The following is a 19,459-nucleotide window of genomic DNA, read 5'->3' on the forward strand; positions in this document are numbered from 1 at the left end:
TATAGATAAGAGGTGTAGGAATTAAAATAACGCGATTGAGCATATAATAAAGTTAAAACGGAACCTTTTTTTAATTATATTAAACAAACTAATGATTAAATTTATTACTTTTCAGAAAAATATTTTTTTAACACTATTTGGCAACTCATTTTAAAAAAAGTTAACCTTTATATTTATAAAAAAAATGAAAAGTAAAATAGTAAATATTAAATATGTGCAAAATTTGTTAAGTGCCAAGAGAATAATACCTGCATTTTATAAGATGAGAATCATAATTTCATAGGGAAACACCGTCCTTTCGAAAATTGACAGAAAAATAATTATGGTATATTAAAAATTGAACATTTAGAAATGATTATTTTACTTTGTGCGTTAAAAGTCTCACTAGAAATAATATCAAATTATAATATATAAATCTCATTTTAAAAATTAATTTTATCTAATTGAGTTATTTTTAAAATCCACTTTCTTTCTTACCATAGTGACAGATTCACAGAAAATTGACATATTCTGACTAACTTAGTCGATTTTTTTTTGAAAGTACGATAACCAACTTCCTTTAATATTAAGCTGTATAAACAGTCATTATAATATTTGTATTTAAAACTGGGTATGGTAATTAATTCCTGTTATAGAAAATTGATGTGATGAGAAAAGATATAGATAGAAAGAAGATGATCCATATAGATAGAATACGTGACGATGAGAGAGGAGAGGGCCACAGCGATCTTCCTGGATGAAAGGGCTAGCTTGCTTGCAAAGGGGTCTAATGTACCAACATGTCGTTTGTCCTTCTCATACTTTGTTCTACATGTACGTCGGACACATCAAATTAAAGGCAATTTTTCTTCAATTTTTGAACTTTGCATTGCATTTTCCATTTCATGCTTCCAAGAATCTCGTAAACTAGTTGCTTGTCTGGTTGTCAATGAAAAAGATATGGTTGTCAATGAAAAAGATAGATGTAAAAACAAGACAAAAACACTATGACAACGAGCTAATTGAGGATTGATAATAGACTGTCATAACAGTGAGAAGAATTTGAGCCTAAGTCCAGTGTCAAAAGTTGGAACTTAAATTCCTGAGAGTGTTTCAACCAAAAATAACATGTTATATTATTAAAAAATATTCTTTGAGTTACCTAAATTTTTTTATATTTATTTAATATTATATTTATTTATTTTTTAATCTATTTTTCTTGAAAAAATATATAATTTTATATTTTTATGATCATTTTATGTTTATATTCTATGTTAAATGAATCTAAAAATATATGATGATACTGTTAATCTATATTATTATCAGTGTAAAGGAAACTATGAGGGTTTGTAAGGAAAAGAATTATACTGTGTTATTGCTTCTGTATGATGCAAGAGGAAGACTCAGTTCACAAGCATAACATCAAACCTCTGTTTCTCTTTTATTTTAGCACATGCAGTCATACAAAGGCCCAATTTTATTAGGGTGATGCCTGAAAGTATCTTCCTGCACCCTATCAAATTTCTTGGTGCACCCCATCAAAAGCTTCAGGAAAATTATTTCTGTAATAAAAGTGGAATGATTGTCTGTCGGAAAGTAAAAAAAATTCGGATTTGTTTTAATGTGTTCCGGAAAATGAATTCCGGAATGTCAGGGTGTTGGGACATGGTGCAGGAAGTAATATTCAAGTATGTATAACTGTATCTACCATTGTGAAACATAATCCAACATTTTCAAGACAAAACTCCAACAACCAGGGGTTAAATGGTTTAAAACACGATGTAGTAGTGTTTCGCGAGGAAACCTACCTCAGAAAAGTTCAAAATCTAATGCAAAAGTAAGTTTCATAGCTAAAAGGACATTTAATTACAAGGAAAGAAGCCATTTCAAAACCCTGTTACATGGCCCTATGATTCCATGTTTATGCTGGTACTAGGGATGAATAGAAATGTTTCTTTAAAGAGATTTTATGGAGTTCACAGAGCCTTCACGCCATCTTTCATCTCAGCAGCAATGGGGAACAGAATGAAACTGAAGCTAGAGTATGATTGCGGTTGCTGTCACTTGTAATTTTACACGGAGGAGCATTGGACATTTTACATTATACATATCACATTATTTCTGCTCTGTGATTTTTTCATTCTGCAAATACTTCAACACTCCATATGCAACTGTTCCGGCCACAAACAAGAAAACTGTAGGGGTAAACGATGGATACAGATACTTTACAAAAAACTGGTCCCACTGTTGCGGTAGGAAGCCTGCAAGTAGAGATTAAAAATTCAGTCACCATATTTAGACTTAATTAGACACAAATTTCCAACTACAGAAAAATGACAGTTCCATGTTCCCTATACGTATGGTATCACATAAAACTTTATAGAAAGAGGTTTTCCATATTGCATTTGAATTACATATCCAACACTTGGGCATGACACTTTGGTCATTGGAAGTTCTCAATTTTGATTTCCATGATCAGTGTTTTTGAAAGGATTTGAACAAGATTAATAAACAGGCTACATGATTTGCTTAATGAGAAGCTGCACAATATTCTAAATTCTAATACAGATAAAACCATTGTCGTTATAAATATCTAAGTGCCACGATTGATTAACCAGAAGTGTTTGAAAAGTTAAGCCCTTCAAGCAATAGTCCCTGAATTCGATTTGATAGCTTGAATCTACTACAGGTTAGTGATAAAGAGTGAATAATAGATAAGTTTTATTTGAAGAGGGGTGTACCAGATGCTGCAAGACCAATGCCCTCAATGAAAATGACGATGCCAAAACCGAGCATTGCAAGAAGAAAAGCGCTCTCGTTCTTTCCCTCTTCCTTGGCCTTATCCTTTTGTTCCTCCGAAACAAAAGCGGGTTTTTCAAGCGGAGTTCGCCGAATTACGGAGGCCCTTTCTCTCTGCCCCTTCTGTTTCTGCTTCTGTTTCTTTTTACTGTTTGCAGCGGTAGCAGTGTCCGACAAGCCGAACCCCTTCGGAGCGGAATCATCGTCTGAGGATTCAGAAGAAGGTTTTTGGGATCTAACAGTGATTCTGAAGGTAGGTTTGATGAGAATGGGAGAGAAGACGAGGAAGGTGTGTTGAACAGAAGAGAGGAATCGCGTTTGCAGCAACATCTTCATGTGTGGCTGGAAATGTTTCTGATAATCTCACCCACATCCTCTATTTTTCTTCAAATTTACTACCACGTTCAAAAATTAACCCCTCACTTTAATTTTAGAAAAATATGGGGGCTGCAGTTATTAATTGTTGGGGTGCACGAAGCAATATACTACAGTAAAGTTTGGATTTAACTATTTGGGCCTTGGGCCCTGAGATCATTTCAGTAGTTGAATCAGCTTCGCCTGCATTTCTTCTTGTGCCTTTTTCTCTTCCTTCTCGTTTTCCTTTTCTTCAACCTAAACGACCACGACGACTGCGTCTTCCTTTCTGTCTCAGCCATGGTATAGTAACCACGTTTCTCGATCCTATCCTCCTACACCTTCTGCCTTATTCCATTTCATTACTTCGTTTTTCCCCTCCTCGCATTTTATATTTAGATTAGATCGTTGTAGGGAATAATCGACCTTTTAATCATTCTCACTATTAACTCCAAAATTCACATTCTGTTACGCAAATTCTGTTAGTGTCTGTATTTTAATTTTAAAATGTTTGGACTACGATTCAGATAGTGTTGTCGTGATCTATAGTTTTTTAGTATTGTTGTTTCAGAGGTTTGGGGGAATGTGCAGTGTTGCTAATTGCTAGATAAATGAATGATTTCGAATTAATCTGACTCCATGTACTTGCTGTTTTCCGATTTGACTAGGTTCTTCTGCAGTTAGATCCGTTTCTTAATGAACTCACAAGCATGTTTGAGCGCAGCACCGAGAAGGGCTCCGTTTGGGTTACTCTTAAACGATGTTGGTGTTAATTGTTATTTTCTTGGTTAACTTGGGTTAAACTTCTGTGTTTAATGTGTCTGCCCGCTGATTTTGTTTCTCTCTCTTTCAGCTTCTTTGAAATCTAAGCTGCAAAGGGATAAACTGGGGACTGCTGGGGAAGCAATTGAGTATAGATGCCTTATACGTGCCACTGATGGGAAAAAGACAATATCTACTTCGGTACGTATGATTTCTAGAATTCAAAGCAGATTCAGTAAGAATTTTAAACACAATTTGGTATTAAAATGGTTCAAAAAACCTATGCTATACTGATTTATAAGGTTTTATTAAAGTGGTATTAACTTAAATACTGATTTAGGTCAAGATCACACTCCTATCACTTTCTTGTATCAGTTCTTTTGAAGATTATCCGTTCTCTTTTACTTTTAGATTGGACAATACAGTAGGATATGTTGTATCTGTGAGCGGGGGGTTTCTCTATTGTGGAACTTGTTTAATCCATTATAGTACAACTTGCTAGTGTGGAAAACTGTAGTTTGCTCAGTAGTCAAACGTTTTATACTAAATCCTGCTAGATTTTTTTGCTGTCGTTTATGTCGAGGTTACCCAATTGATATTCAAAGTATGATTGTTGAGTTATTTTTGAATCGTGTACTCGAAGTTTGTATCGAATTGTAAGTTTTAGATACGAAAGAAAAATTACGTGAAATATATATTATAGATGATATATAGTGTTCAACTCACATTTTAAACTAGAAATGGATAAAACAACTTAAGCAGAAGCCATTGAAAACAAAACAAGTGTTTTTTCAAATTCCTTTTCATTTTAATTTATGTTGACATGCTGTTTTTCCCCATGGGTTAGTGTACATGGAAAACATATGTATTGTTAAATCTAATTGGTGATAACAAATTGCATAGATTCACCCACGTATATATGAAGTCATTTGAGATTCATCTTAAGGTACGAATTGGTAGATAGCTAGAACGTATTGAATCGTGAATAGTAAGATTCTGAAAACCATGGTCATTGGTATAAAAGAAGTATGAGTCATTCAATATAGTTAGGATTTTATCTTATCTTCAACATTATTTTTATTTTATGGGGAAGGCCACAATTCAAACTTCAAAAAGGAAGCTTTATTTTCTTCTAAAATTTGGATTTAATTCTTATGTAAGTAAGGGAAAATATGAAATTATAGTAATTTGAGAAAAAAAGTCGATTGATTTGAAGGCGAGGTCCAATTCTTGTAATTTGTAACGCTCTAGCGATAGCTTAAGCTTATTCCAGGTTCGTCTCGTTTCTGGAATGAATTACCCTGTCTGCCTGCCCCAGCTGATTTTCCACATTGTTTAGGCCAAAATAGAGAAAATTATTTGGCATGTGATTAATGGAGTTTATTGGTATCAATAAAAGACATGAAAAGTGGACATCAGTAAAGTATTATATTTCATACACTATCAGGCATTTCAAGACTTGTCAACGTATTATAGATCTAGGCATGAAAAGTTAAAAGCAGTGAACCGGTGACCTTCAAATGGATATATGTGTGTTTGTGTTGTGTTGTAGAAATTTGAGTTCCCCTAGACCCTCCTGGTTATATATGCCTCCCCTTATTTTCATGTTCGTATAAATTGTTTCCATATTTAATATTTTATATTATTGGGTTTTTCATTGCTAAGGTTGGACCGAAGGATCACCAACGCTTTCAAGCTTCTTATGCAACTATATTGAAGGCCCACATGACTGCTCTAAAGAAGAGAGAAAGGAAAGACAAGAAGAAGCCTGCAGAGGCTGATAAAAGAGAAGGGAGTTCGAAGAGATCGAAGAAGTCTTAAATAATCTGCTGACCTTCTGTGCAAACTGAGTTTTCTGCTGACTCTGTTTTTGTTTTTCCCCAGATATTTTGTTGTTTTCGATATTAGAGTGAGGTGAAGAGGAAGGGGAAAAGAAGGGAAGGGAAAAGGATAAAAGGAGGAGAGACAAAGATTAGTGAATAATTCTTGCATTTAATCTTTACATAGATATTCATTTAGTGGCAATTTGTGAAAATTTTCTCAGTTCCCCAAGAGGTTATAAAGCGAATCTTTAGGATACTTTTCTCTTCTATTGCACGGTTCAACACATTCCGAGTTAATCTTCCTGTGGCAAATTCTTACTCAGTCATGGGGTTTCTTGTTCGAAAGTATATACTTAGTCGTTGCTAAAATCGAACGGCTTTTATTATTTTTGTTGTATATAAATCACTTCTGCATTTTTTTTTCAAACTTTACAGGGTAATTTTTGCAGTCGCGTCTTGCCCCTTTTATTCTATTTTCTAAAACCCAACTAAGTGTTGTTACATTAAGTTATTAACATGTCAATAACGCAGTGGATCCAGTCAACTTGTTCAATTTGGCTTGTGTATATATGCAAGAAGTTGAAACATTGAGTCTGAATTTAATGTTGTGCAGATACAAATTGATAATTCTTGTAACAAGGGAAAAAACAGAGCTTGCGCGGATCCACTTAACACAGTTATTGTTAAGTTTGGTTGTCCTATCTGCATGATAGATTGTGATTAGATAATTATGTTTATCGTTACCAAGTTGTGTATTGTCTATGACTTCCACCGTGAAGGAAGAAAGTATAGATACATTAAAATAATAATTATAGATACGTTAAAATAACAATTGTTATATACGTGTATGTCACACATTTACAGTGGTTTTAATATGTATTTTAGAATTTATATATTAAGATACCTATAAAAAACGGCCGCATTAGTAAGAGAAATGGTAACATTTTATCTAAAAAGTGACCAATGATTATTTTTATATATGGAAATTTGTTTTTGTATATGAAGTTTTATGCTTTAATTATTACAACGGTGTTGAGAATTGGTTTTTGTAATTTTTTTATACAGCATGTTGTAACTGAAAATCAAATTTCATTGATGAAGTATGTAAAATTACCTTGAATTTGAAAAATATAAAATTATTTTGTTAGTATAAAATAAAGTTTTTGGGATGGAAACGGTTAGGTAAATTGGAGAGGTCTTATTCCCTCCAACAAGAAACGCACAGATACCACGTAATATTGAACAAACATGGTTCGCGGGAAGCACGTTTGACATTGATATTCCTTGTTTATTCTTCAACGAACTGGGCTTAACTGAAAATCCCGTTTTGCTGTCATCTTCTGGTTCTGCTTTCCGTGAATTTCTCATATCATATTTTCCACACACCATTGATCCTTTCAATTCATCTTTTATTCATTCAAATCTCTCTCTACAGTCTCTCTCACACCACACAATCATACACTCACAATGCCATGAAGAATCCCAAACACATCATCCTCCATGTCGTCCAACCCTCCCCCGCCGCCGCACTCTTCGCACAAACCCGGTCAAGACCATCCTGCCCCTGGAAAACCGTCATCGCCAGCCGGAAGAGCTAAGCTCCTGAAGATCCCGCCCATTCCTATTCGACGGAGTAATTTAGGCAATGAAGAGGAGAAAGAAGAGGAAGATGAATGCTCTGAATCTTCTTCCATCTTGCTGGCGTCCTCTTTAGGGCTCAATAACATTCGAACGCGTTCTTCCGCGTCGCCTCTTCGCTATTCCTCCTCCGTTGGCGCTCCTTCCTTTCTCACACAGAATGCTGCTGTCACCATCAATGACGCCAGATTTAGACCAAGATTGAATTCCCATCCACAAAGAGACCACCTAGGTCTGCATCTCCTATTATATTGTTAAATCTGGCCTCAATTCCACTTTCATTTCCTATCTGGGACCGAAATGGTTCGTGATTATTTCCTGCTTGCTTTCGCTAATATAGTTGTTCTTTTAGGGGAAAAAGTTCATTTGAATCAATCCAGATCGCTCAGAGCTCATTCGCAACTCATTCCTGTGCTAGAGGTGATAGACATGATGTATTATTGTGCACGATAATATTTACTGAATTAGTGTTTTTCTTATTTAATTGTTTCCTTTTTATGATTGATAGTTGGAGAAATGTAGGTTGCTCAGGTTCATTGCATGTGTTTTGCACAGGGTCATCATGGAGCTTTCGCCAAAGAAATGCAATCCCCACGTTTTCAGGAAATCCTGCGACTTACAAGTGGACGCAAAAAGAGAAATCCTGATATCAAAAGCTTTTCCCATGAACTCAACTCCAAGGGAGTCAGACCATTTCCAATCTGGAAACATCGTGCCTTTGGCCACATGGAGGTACTCTCCCTTTAACTTGTTCAAGTTTCCTGTTCCTGTTCATTAATTTAAAATGAATAAAATTGTTCAATACTTGTTTCCCCCCAAAATAAAATATTGCAGGAAGTCATGGGGGCGATTAGAGCTAAGTTTGAGAAATTGAAGGAAGAAGTTGATTCTGACTTGGGTGGTTTCGCTGGAGATTTGGTGGGCATTCTTGAAAAAAACTTAGTGTGCGATCGTGAATGGAGAGAGAGGCTCGAGGATCTGTTGATTGTTGCTCAACAATGTGCAAAGATGTCTCCTACCCAGTTTTGGATCAAATGCGAATCTATAGTTCAAAATCTAGATGACAAACGTCAAGAATTGCCAGTGGGGATACTCAAGCAAGCTCATACACGTCTACTGTTTATTCTCACTCGTTGCACTCGATTAGTGCAATTTCAGAAGGAAAGCGGAATTGAACAAGACCACATTCTGGGTCTTCACCAACTCAGCGACCTTGGGGTCTATTCTGAGCAAATTTTGAAGGCTGCACAGCAAAATTCTAGTATTCCACCTGCTGGACACGAGACCGCTGACAAACAGTTAAAAATGTCACGTAGTAAAGAGAAAGACAAACCGATAACAACACAGGGTAAAGCTGACCAACAAGTAAGTGTGGCGATTGACAACCCGGAGGTTAGTACAACCAAGAGTGTTGAATCAACTTCTGGCAGCTATAGGATGTCTTCTTGGAGAAAGTTTCCAACTGCTGAGAAAAGGCGAAAAGATCAAGATGCTGCAGATACCCCATCCAAAGGTGAAATGGACCACTTGTTAATAAATGCTGAAAATTTGGATAATTCCTCTTGTCATCCTGAACATTCACAATCATCATCAAGAACGCGAAAGGTTTCTTGGGGATTCTGGGGAGATCACCATACTCTTACATACGGGGATTCAATGATATGCAGGATTTGTGAGGTTGAAATACCGATTGTACATGTGGAGGAGCATTCAAGAATATGCACAATTGCGGATAGATGTGATTTGAAAGGTTTAACTGTAAACGAACGGCTTGAAAGAGTTTCTGAAACCATTGAAAGGATAATGGAATTCTGGACACCAAAAAGCACACCCAAAAGCACTGATACTCCTGGAGAAAGCTTTGACCTTGCCGCTTCAAATGTGCTTGAAGAGTTCAATGATTTATCTCTAGAGAGAAATAACCTGACACTTAGATGCTCTGAAGACATGCTCGACTCTACAGATCTTGACAATACTTTTCTCATGGACGATCTGAACCTTTCACCCAGAACATCATGCGATGCTCGCATCTGTGTAAAACCTGATCACGGAACAAAGGTATCTTCAGCTGGGAGCTTGACACCGAGATCACCATTGATAACACCACGAACCACTCAGGTGGAATTGTTACTAAGTGGACGGAGAACATTGTCTGAACTTGAAAGTTGTGAACAGGTATACACTTACCAGTGTTGTAATTCTTCATTTATATTTTTGCACAGGAAATATTAAATTGGATGAAAACGTACTATCAATGTGTATAGTCTATGAAGTCTTCTGTCATAAGGATAAGGAACCTTAATATCTTCATTAATATTCTAATTATATGATTTTTTATTTTTTAATTTATATCAATATATATTATATTATTAAAATAAAGTTGTTAAGTGAGTTTTTTTACAATGGTGTGAAAAGTATAATTTTTCTATTTTACTCATTTATTTTTGGAAATTTTATATTCAAATGACAGATAAGCAAGCTAGTTGAAATAGCCCGTGCTGTCGCAAATGTGAACAACTGTGACTACAGTGCTCTGGAGTATATGCTTGATCGCTTAGAAGACCTGAAATATGCCATTCAAGACAGAAAAGTGGATGCCCTTATTGTGGAGACTTTTGGACGACGAATAGAGAAACTTTTGCAGTGAGCACCTGTGACTTTTTTATTTGATCTACGACAGACACTTATTTTTTTATTCTATTTCGGAAGTTTCTGTAAGATTTTCTAGAGCCACTGTTTTGCTCTAGCATTTCTAATTTATTTTCTGGAACTGGCATGGTGCTTAAACGTAACCTTGAATTTGCTACTTCATTTTGCAGGGAGAAATATATATCCCTTTGCGGGCAGATAGAAGATGAAAAGGTGGACTCATCAACTAGCGTAGCTGATGAGGAGAGTTCGGTGGAAGATGATGCAGTTCGTAGCCTTCGTGCTAGCCCTATTAATACTTGTTCCAAGGACCGAACCTCTATTGAAGACTTTGAAATAATAAAACCCATAAGTAGGGGTGCATTTGGACGCGTTTTTCTTACCCGAAAAAGAGCAACCGGTGATTTATTTGCTATAAAGGTTTGTTTCCTTATCAAATATAAAACCATTTCTTTGCAGAAAGTTAAGAGAAAATTGAGATGAATAGATTAATGAGTTCCGTTGTTAAACGGTACATAGTAGCATTTATTCTTAGGCGGGCAACTAGATTATGATTTAAGAGATTTTTCCTTTTATAAAACAAGTCCTAGTATTGAATCAAAACTTATAAATGATACAAATTGTGATATTTAATTAGGATAATCAATACATTTTTAATATAGTTGTCCAAATTTGATCATGGTCAACATTTACCTACCTGATCTTATAAATGTGTTAGTTATTCAACTTAACATGTAATTTGAAAAATATTAGTATGATCTTATCCATCACAAGTTGGTAAACTATACAGATCAATATACTTAAAGCTTAATACATGAAACTTTTATATTTAAATGTAATACTTTTATATCCATCACAAGCTTAATACAGATCAATATACTTAAATGTAAAACTTTTATATTTAACAAAGCATAATACATGAAAATCAAGACATCGTAGAATGTTATTTCAAGGGATGTGCATATCTCTTTTCCAAAATTACCTACCGAAGTTATCTTTGTCCACTTGGATAAATGCTCACAATCTCTAGCTACTTTTCTGTTCAACTTTTATTTAAACCAATAATTTCCTACTTTATTTTTTACCCAAACCAAAGGAAAAATATATATATTATTCCAACAATCCATGTATTTTAAAAGAAAAATAAAGAAATGTTTCTAACAAAATAATTAATTATCAACACAAATAAACATTAAATTATAACTTATTTAAATAAAATATTATAATTAAAAGAGCACATGTAGGTCACCATGCATGTGATTTCCTTAGTATAAATTAAAAAATATTGAAGATGTTATACCAACTTCACATAAACTTCCAGTTTTAACATAGTTTTGTTTATTAATTTTTTTTACACATTCGATAATAAATTAAAGAATTAAAGTTTTACTTTATTAATATCTTTACTCTTGTGTGATATTTTTTTCTTTTCTTTAAAGTTAGTTTAATGGGTCAACCCAGCCCAACACAATTTCAATCGGAATGGATCAAATTTTAAATGGATTAAGTATAATTTTATATTCTATTGTAAAAATATTTAAGTTTTTGTTCTATCAGACTTAAACTCATGATAGAGTAGATTATCTTGAATCTGGACATCTTTTACTACTCTATAATATTGAAATTTTGGTGTTACTCAATTAAAATTTTAAAACTTATAAAAATGTAAGTATTTAAAAAATATATACATTTGAATTGTTTTTTAAGGAGGACTTTTGATGAATTTCATGTGATATTCTAATAAAATGTATACATATCACACCTTTCAAGCAATCTCATCCAAGTTCTTGAGACTTTCTTCATTCTTTATCTTGTCAAGTTGATTCTCAGATTTTTCTTTTCACATAACTTATTCTCTTGTTGAAGGCAGTAAAGACATTGATGTGGAGTACTGATGATTTTCTTCATAAGAAATGTCATTATGATGACTTCTCAATTGAACTAATAAATAAATTTTCATTTTCAATATTATTAAATAACTTGCTTTCACTGTTTAGAAATTTGGATTGCCTTTCCCAACATAAATGTCTAAAGTCCTTTCCAATCTTTTGATTCTTACAATATAAATCTACTAAAATTCAAACTACATATTTTCAATCATAGTAAAAAATCTTAGAAAATATAGCAATATTGCATAGTTTTGAAAATCTGTAAGACTTTTTTTTAATACCAAAGTAGTCTTTAAAAGTATTAATATATTATTCGTTTTAAGTTGTAAAATTGTTAGAGCATTCTTTTTGCGGAGCACTGCCGATTGGCTATTGATGGCGAAATAAACTGCTAAAAAGTCTTGCTAAATATACTAACTGATTACTCATAATGAGTTGGAATCATTTTTTGAATTTTGCAGGTTCTGAAAAAGGCCGATATGATCCGTAAAAATGCAGTTCAAAGTATTTTGGCTGAGAGAGACATACTTATTTCAGTTCGAAATCCTTTTGTGGTAAGAAGACCTGCAATTTACTGCTCATTTATAAAGTTGCTGTACTGGTCTAATTTTCATGTAACTCTGATGAACAGGTTCGATTTTTCTACTCTTTCACATGTCGGGAAAATCTTTATCTAGTTATGGAGTATTTGAATGGTGGAGATCTTTATTCGATGTTGAGAAATCTAGGGTGCTTAGATGAAAACATGACTCGAGTTTATATAGCAGAAGTTGTAAGCATACTAACTGCATTAGTTTTCACCAGGAGTTCTCTCTGCAATTGTGTTTCAGTTCTTTATCCTTTTCCCTCTATCTTCTTGGTCGCTCTACAGGTTCTTGCATTGGAGTATTTGCATTCCTTAAATGTGATTCACAGAGACCTGAAGCCAGATAACTTACTGATTGGTCAAGATGGCCATATTAAGGTCCGCATTATTAATTCAAATTACCTGTATACTCTTCCTTAAATCGTCATACAATGTTCCAACGAAAACGTTATTCGTCACTTCTAAATGCTTAATTTCTGTTATTACAGTTAACAGATTTCGGGCTCTCCAAGGTTGGCCTTATCAACAGCACAGATGATTTATCAGCGCCATCGTTTTCGGCCATCCTAGAAGACGACGATATGCCAAAACCTAGACATTCTTCAAAACGGGAAGACCGTCAAAGACAATCAGTAGTTGGCACTCCGGATTACCTGGCACCTGAAATACTTCTTGGCATGGGACATGGTTTGCAGTTTATCCGCTGATTAAACAGTACATCTTATACGAAAAATGCTTTTATTTAATATTTTTTTTGTATGATTAATTTTTTTACCGTGCTTTCAAATCCGTTTTATATGATTTACATTCTTTTACTCGATTGATCTCCTTGTAGGTGCAACTGCTGATTGGTGGTCTGTGGGTGTCATAATGTATGAGCTTCTTGTGGGTATTCCACCATTTAATGCTGAACATCCACAGGTAGCTTCTTGTGATTTGTTAAGTCCTTAACTCTGGTAACTAAAAGGAATAATTTGGACGAAATTCTTCATAAAGATTTCTAGAAGAAATCATAATGCATAGGATGGAGATGTAGAGGGTCCCGGATTTAAATTTTCTATTATGTGGTCATCTTGCTGATCAATTGTTTAGTAAAAACTTGTATTTTATCACAAACAGTAACCATATCACTAGGATCAAAACCATTTGGACTGCTTAAATGCGAAAAACTATTGGTAAGGTCTGATGAGGCCCTGTCTGTTTGTCGTTATTTGCATTTATTTCCATGGTTTTCTGTTTCATTGTGTACCAGTTGCTACAGCCTTTTGTTAGGTCATTACTCATACTTTGCTTTTTTTCTCAATGCTGTTTGCTTGGTTATGTTTTTTTTGCGGATTTTAAGTTCGTCATATGTGTTCCTGTGAATTTGTTGGAACTTAAAGAGGTCGATATATATATATATATATATATATATATGAATTATTTGAAATTGGATGCAAATCTGAACACTTTGTCATGGATGCTTGTTTTGCAGCAAATTTTTGATAACATAATTAACAGAGACCTACAATGGCCCAGTATTCCTGATGAGATCAGCTTTGAAGCATATGATTTGATAAATAAGTAAGTATTAACAAAGTAGTGATGCCTTTTAACAAGGCTACACTATAAGATTACAAAAGTGATGTGGACATTCTATACGTATTTACCACATTATGTCCCAGCCCAAAAAAAAAATCCCAGTGAAGAATGATTTGTATTGAATTTTTTGGTGATAAGGAAAAAATGGCGTATCAGTGTAAACTTCGAAATATTATGAACACAGTAAACATTATGGGTATTAATTGTTTTACAGTGTTTAGCATGTTTACTGAAAATAGTTTGTATGGTAAATTTTTTGGGTATGCTACGCAAAGTTTCTTTAAAGCTAATCAACTTACAAATGAAAAATATCCCTGCATGAAACTTGCACATGGACCAAATCGTGTAAAACACGTGTTACAAGCCAAAACATATATGGAAGAAGTACGGCTTTCAAAATTCACATAATCTGGCAGGATAAGCAAGATCAGTTTGAGTGACCATGCTATTATCGAAACAAGATAGACATTCTTTTTTCTTGTGTTTTACTTTTATATATGATACCTGGAAACGATTTATGCAATAGTTGGAAAAAGTTGTCCCTTTTCACTTTGGAATGTTGGGATTCCTTTCATGTTGATTATGGCTGACAGTGTATTTAATCTCTTCTAGATTATTGAACGAAAACCCAGTCCAAAGATTAGGCGCGACAGGGGCTACAGAAGTGAGTTATTCACTCCTAAGTACTTTGAAGTTGCAAATTACGGTAAAAACAACCATAAATACACTTTTTCTGGCAGGTTAAGCGCCACGCCTTCTTCAAAGATATTAATTGGGATACACTAGCAAGGCAGAAGGTTCTTTCTAATTCTACAAGAACTTTGATATGTTTGTGCCGTATCTTTTGTTGTGTCAACCGGGATCTACTTTTGATTTTCTTCAGGCTATGTTTATTCCATCGGCTGAAGGTCATGATACAAGTTATTTTATGAGCCGGTACATTTGGAATCCCGAGGACGAACACTGTCTCGGAGGTAGTGATTTTGATGAGATTAGTGGTTCCGGTAGCAGTGGTTCCGGCAGCGCTGTGTTAGACGAAGATGTAAGAATACTTTCTACTTTCACTACAGATGCTTACTTTATCTACGTACTTCAAATGGTTGCTAGATTTTAAGTAGATGAGATGTTTCCATTTGTTTCATCATAAAATAAAATACGAATTTGGATTAGTTAAGCAGTCCATACAATTTGTTTGCCTCTTAAACTAATTTAAATTAAATTTCTAATATGTTGTGTAACAGTAATTTTATCTATTATACTTTTCTAGCAGCCTTGTTTTACCATATTTTTTCTAACTATGCCTGGAACTTGTTAACGCAGGGTGATGAGTGTGGTAGTTTAACAGAGTTCGGTACTCATGCTCTTGTTGAATTGCCGCAGTACTCGTTTAGTAATTTCTCGTTTAAGGTAATACTAGCCATACCTGATCTTCTTTTTTCTCCATATAGTTCCTTATTTTGCACTAGAGTTAAACATTGATGAACAGCAACATAATTAGCTAGATTGTCACATCACATTACTTTTGGCCGAATATCATATAAAGCTAATTTTGTGCTTTTCCATGTGGGTTAAAGAAAGTTCTTTCATTGCTTTGTTTTCTTACAGAATTTGTCTCAGCTGGCTTCTATGAATTATGATTTGGTGGTTAGGAACACCAGGGAATCAACTCAATGACTCCAGGGATTCAGATAATTATGATTTCATGAACAATGCCAATGAGGATTATAAGTTTGTCCAAACAGTTGGATTTGCAGAGTAAAAAAGGATGGGCATGTTTAGTACTCACTCTATTGTCGTGTATCTATCACCACTGTATTCATATGATTTTAGATGCAATGCGACGTGATCCGGTAGTCGGTTTTTCTTGTTCTTTCTCACTTTCAGTTTAGACTGACAATTACTTATTTATTTTAGGATTTGATAGATCGAGAGTCCTTGTATTCTTTTATCTTTTTGCCTCAGTAAATAGTCTCTTGTTACCCAATACAGAAACGTTGACCTTAAAATTGTGTTAATTAATGAATGTATTTCATTTTCTTTGCCTAATATATTTTTATCTCTTTTTTTTTTTATCATCACACCACATTTACTGTTTCTTTTTTCTACCTTTTATTTATTCCTCCTATCCTCTCTATTAACTTTTGCACTTTTTTCTTATGAATTGATCAACAGCTTTGCTCTACAATACGTTATTTACCATATTTATTTGCTTTCTAAAATAAATTTTATTACAGAATTGTTCCTTTCAATTTCCAATTTCTTTCAAATAATATGATAAAGACTAAAAAATATAAAATAATATATTTATATAAAGTAAAAAATAAAGATTATGTATAAAATTTTAAATAGAGAAATTTTAGGCTTGAAATAAAAAAGTTTAATTTGTATAATTATAGGAACTAAATGAATAATTAAATGTAATAATAGTTAGTTCTATTTTACAATTTTAAATTCAACACAATCTTTTTAAAATTGATTTCTACTTATTATGGATTATATATTAATGATAGTTTTATAGTAATATATGATAATAGATAATATGATAAGTTCAATAAATAATAAATTTGTTAAAATAATTTAGATGGTTCTAATATTATATTAAAAAATAAATTTTAAGTTTAATTCGATAAAATTAATTTATAAGTTAAAATTTGCAACTAGTTATATATTGTGAAATCACTTACTCTTTATTCAATTTAAAATTTTTAACACTTTTCAAAATAATGAATCATAAAAGAAAAAATATTAGTAGAAATAAGTTGAGTTGGCTATTAAAATTAGGATAATGATATTTTAACAACATTTTAATACCATCTACGTGTCATTCTGTGATTGGTCCATGTTGGTGTTTATAATTATTATTATTGATTGTGAAGTAATTTTAGACCAATTACAAAATGACACGTAAATGATGTTAAAATATTGTCAAAAAAATATTCTTATAAATAAAACATTTGGAGACGTGTTTGTATTCCGGAAATTAGTCATAGAAGATCATTCTTCACGTACACACCACCAAATTGTGCGCATTTGCTAATGCTACTTAAGATCTTCCGGAATTGTTTATTTTGTTCAGAAAAATAAATTCGAGAAATGACAAGGTGTAGGAAGAAAATAATAGGGTGCAGGAAGGAATTGCCTAATATTAATGTCTACATATAGCTTCGGCCTTTTTCCTGGTACAAAAATAATCAAACAGAACAAGGTTCTGTTCTTTGGCTCCACCTGCTGTCCTAAATCTAGAGTTGTCGTACTCACATAACAGATCATTGAGCAAAGTTGTATTACAATGTGAGGGTAATTTTTGGGACACTTAAGCTAAAGTTTGAAGTAATGTTATATGAAATGTGGAAATTTTGATATTATATATTGTTGTAGATTATTATTAAAAAAAAGAAATAATAATATCAGGAGTTAATTAAAAGAAGGAAAACGAGAGGGGAGGCGAGGGAAAGCGGTGTGGTGTCCATTCCCATGTGTGTTGTGTCTCCTCTGTCCTTCATCGAGCACGCACCTTAACACAACCGTAACGTAACCTTCAAACTCAAAGCATCGTTTAAGAAACCCTCATCTCACTCACCTCAATAATACTGGAATTCAAAATCAGAAACACAAATGTGGAAACTCGCAACCAAATCATCCCGTTTTCTTCCTCTGCTGCTGGTAATCAATCACATATTCATATTCTCACACTCATTATTTTGTTTGGATTTTGATTTGATTTGGATGTCACTCTCCACTCCAGCAACTTCCTAAACACGACGCTTCGCTTTCTCAAAGATTCACCACTGGATTTCCCTTCCACTCGCCCTTCCAGGTATTTAATCCACGACTCTTCCTCTCCCTCTCAAACTCTTCTACTTTTAGGGTTCATTGATTTTCTTACACACATATACATTACAGCCAACAGTTCTGCCATCAGCAATTTCCTCTGACTCCTTTTTCTTCTCTCTCTCTTTCTATATATAACATCACTGTGCAGGAAACGGGTGGGATTTCTCCCAAACAAGTAGCTACAGTTATAACTTTTGTTTTAGGTAATCATACATTTGTTAAATTGTTCACTTAATTGATTTCAGATCATTATGTAAGTCTTATGCCATCACATCTGCGATAATCGAGGTGATAACTAAATACTGATTTTGTGAATGCCTCAACGTTTTAATTCCGCGCTTCTCTGCATATCTCGTGTTTCCGTGGTTATATGGATGGCTTGTATTCATATTTAACAGTGGAAGGTACTCCGGTGAGGTTGATAAGTCTCGTGTTGTACGGTTTTGTGGAATCTCAACACTCAGATATAGAAGTTTAGTTCATGCATGTTGATCGTGTAACTGAAGTTTAGTTTATGCATGTTAGTATTGGAACTGAGGTATTTGGGATGTTTTGACGTCCAGTTTGTCTCTATTATTCTGAAAAGCTTATTAACGGTCCAAAGTAAGTGGAAGAATTGCAGGCAAATTTCTTAAAAAAATTGAAATTGTTTTAACTAATTGCCTGATCGATTGTTTCAATGATCTATCTAGACATTGGCCCATCTTGAAGCTTGAAACAAAACTGTATTTACCTAAACGGCTCCGTCAATTATAGAATATGTGAATCTTATTAGTAAATAAAGATTAATTTCTGTTTTATTAGTAATTAAATGTCAGTTTCAGTTTTTAATTTTGTACTTAAATATTATGGTCAAATATTGACCTATTATTTTGGGATATAGTGCAGAGTCTGTTTAGGAAACTGCCCACGTACAGAGATGTGCAGAGTTGGTTTTCTTTTGTTAGAGAGTTTGTTTTCTTTGCTGCTGTAAGGCTATAAAGCCTACCATCTGTTATTTGAATTAATAAGTGAGTGTTTTTCACCCAAAAGCAGAGAGTACTTACGTGTTTACAATTGGTATCAGAGCTCCTTCATAGGGGCCTGATCCAGAATTTTATTGAGTGAGTGAGCACATCCTAAAAAAAAAAAATAGTAGCAGCACATAGACACAAAGAAGAAACATGGGAGATTCAAACACCAGCAAATACGTGCAACCTGCAATCCCTAGATTTGATGGACATTATGATCATTGGGCGAAACTCATGGAGAATTTTCTTCGTTCTGAAGAATATTGGCAGTTGGTAGAGTTTGGAATTCCAGCTGTTACAGATAAAACAACTGCATCAGAAGCTGAACTCAAAGTCATGGAAGAACAAAAATTGAAGGATTTGAAAGTAAAGAATTATTTATATCAAGCCATTGATCGTGAAATTCTAGATACTATCCTCAATGATGATACCTCCAAAGATATTTGGGATTCTATGAAGCAAAAATTTCAAGGATCTACAAGAGTGAAAAGAGCACAATTACAAGCACTGCGTCAAGAATTTGAAATTCTACGTATGAAGGAAGATGAAACAGTG

General features: G+C 33.8%; 3 protein-coding genes across 4 annotated transcripts; 2 read left to right on the plus strand and 1 right to left on the minus strand.

Moving 5' to 3' along the window:
• Positions 1-1,684: 1,684 nt before the first annotated feature.
• On the minus strand, positions 1,685-3,156 carry LOC124840564 (protein LPA2). The gene is made up of 2 exons (XM_047316629.2): positions 2,721-3,156; positions 1,685-2,240 (listed from the first exon to the last, which is right to left on the minus strand). The coding sequence occupies exons 1-2, from the start codon at positions 3,112-3,114 to the stop codon at positions 2,095-2,097; spliced, it is 540 nt and encodes a 179-aa protein (XP_047172585.1). The 5' UTR covers positions 3,115-3,156; the 3' UTR covers positions 1,685-2,094.
• A 125-nt stretch (positions 3,157-3,281) lies between these two features.
• Positions 3,282-5,973, plus strand: LOC124840565 (signal recognition particle 14 kDa protein). The gene is made up of 4 exons (XM_047316630.2): positions 3,282-3,435; positions 3,801-3,894; positions 3,986-4,095; positions 5,560-5,973. The coding sequence occupies exons 1-4, from the start codon at positions 3,433-3,435 to the stop codon at positions 5,713-5,715; spliced, it is 363 nt and encodes a 120-aa protein (XP_047172586.1). The 5' UTR covers positions 3,282-3,432; the 3' UTR covers positions 5,716-5,973.
• Positions 5,974-6,964: 991 nt separating this feature from the next.
• Positions 6,965-16,065, plus strand: LOC148192858 (putative serine/threonine protein kinase IRE). Of its 2 annotated transcripts, XM_088099626.1 has the most exons (17): positions 6,965-7,587; positions 7,708-7,775; positions 7,911-8,087; positions 8,190-9,530; positions 9,826-9,998; positions 10,175-10,424; positions 12,355-12,447; positions 12,525-12,665; positions 12,765-12,857; positions 12,968-13,166; positions 13,315-13,400; positions 13,954-14,042; positions 14,673-14,724; positions 14,801-14,857; positions 14,944-15,102; positions 15,381-15,467; positions 15,666-16,065. In XM_088099626.1, the coding sequence occupies exons 1-17, from the start codon at positions 7,218-7,220 to the stop codon at positions 15,732-15,734; spliced, it is 3,504 nt and encodes a 1,167-aa protein (XP_087955752.1). In that variant the 5' UTR covers positions 6,965-7,217; the 3' UTR covers positions 15,735-16,065. The 2 variants fall into 2 exon arrangements, 1 of the variants encoding a protein (XP_087955752.1); XR_015782339.1 differs by lacking the exons at positions 14,673-14,724; positions 14,801-14,857; positions 14,944-15,102; positions 15,381-15,467; positions 15,666-16,065 and having other exon boundaries at positions 12,968-13,193; positions 13,954-14,002.
• The last annotated feature ends 3,394 nt before the right edge of the window (positions 16,066-19,459 follow it).

The sequence above is a fragment of the Vigna umbellata genome, chromosome 9 (genome assembly GCF_029865625.1).
Source record: "Vigna umbellata cultivar VRB3 chromosome 9, Vumbellata_1.0, whole genome shotgun sequence".
NCBI lineage: Eukaryota > Viridiplantae > Streptophyta > Magnoliopsida > Fabales > Fabaceae > Vigna > Vigna umbellata.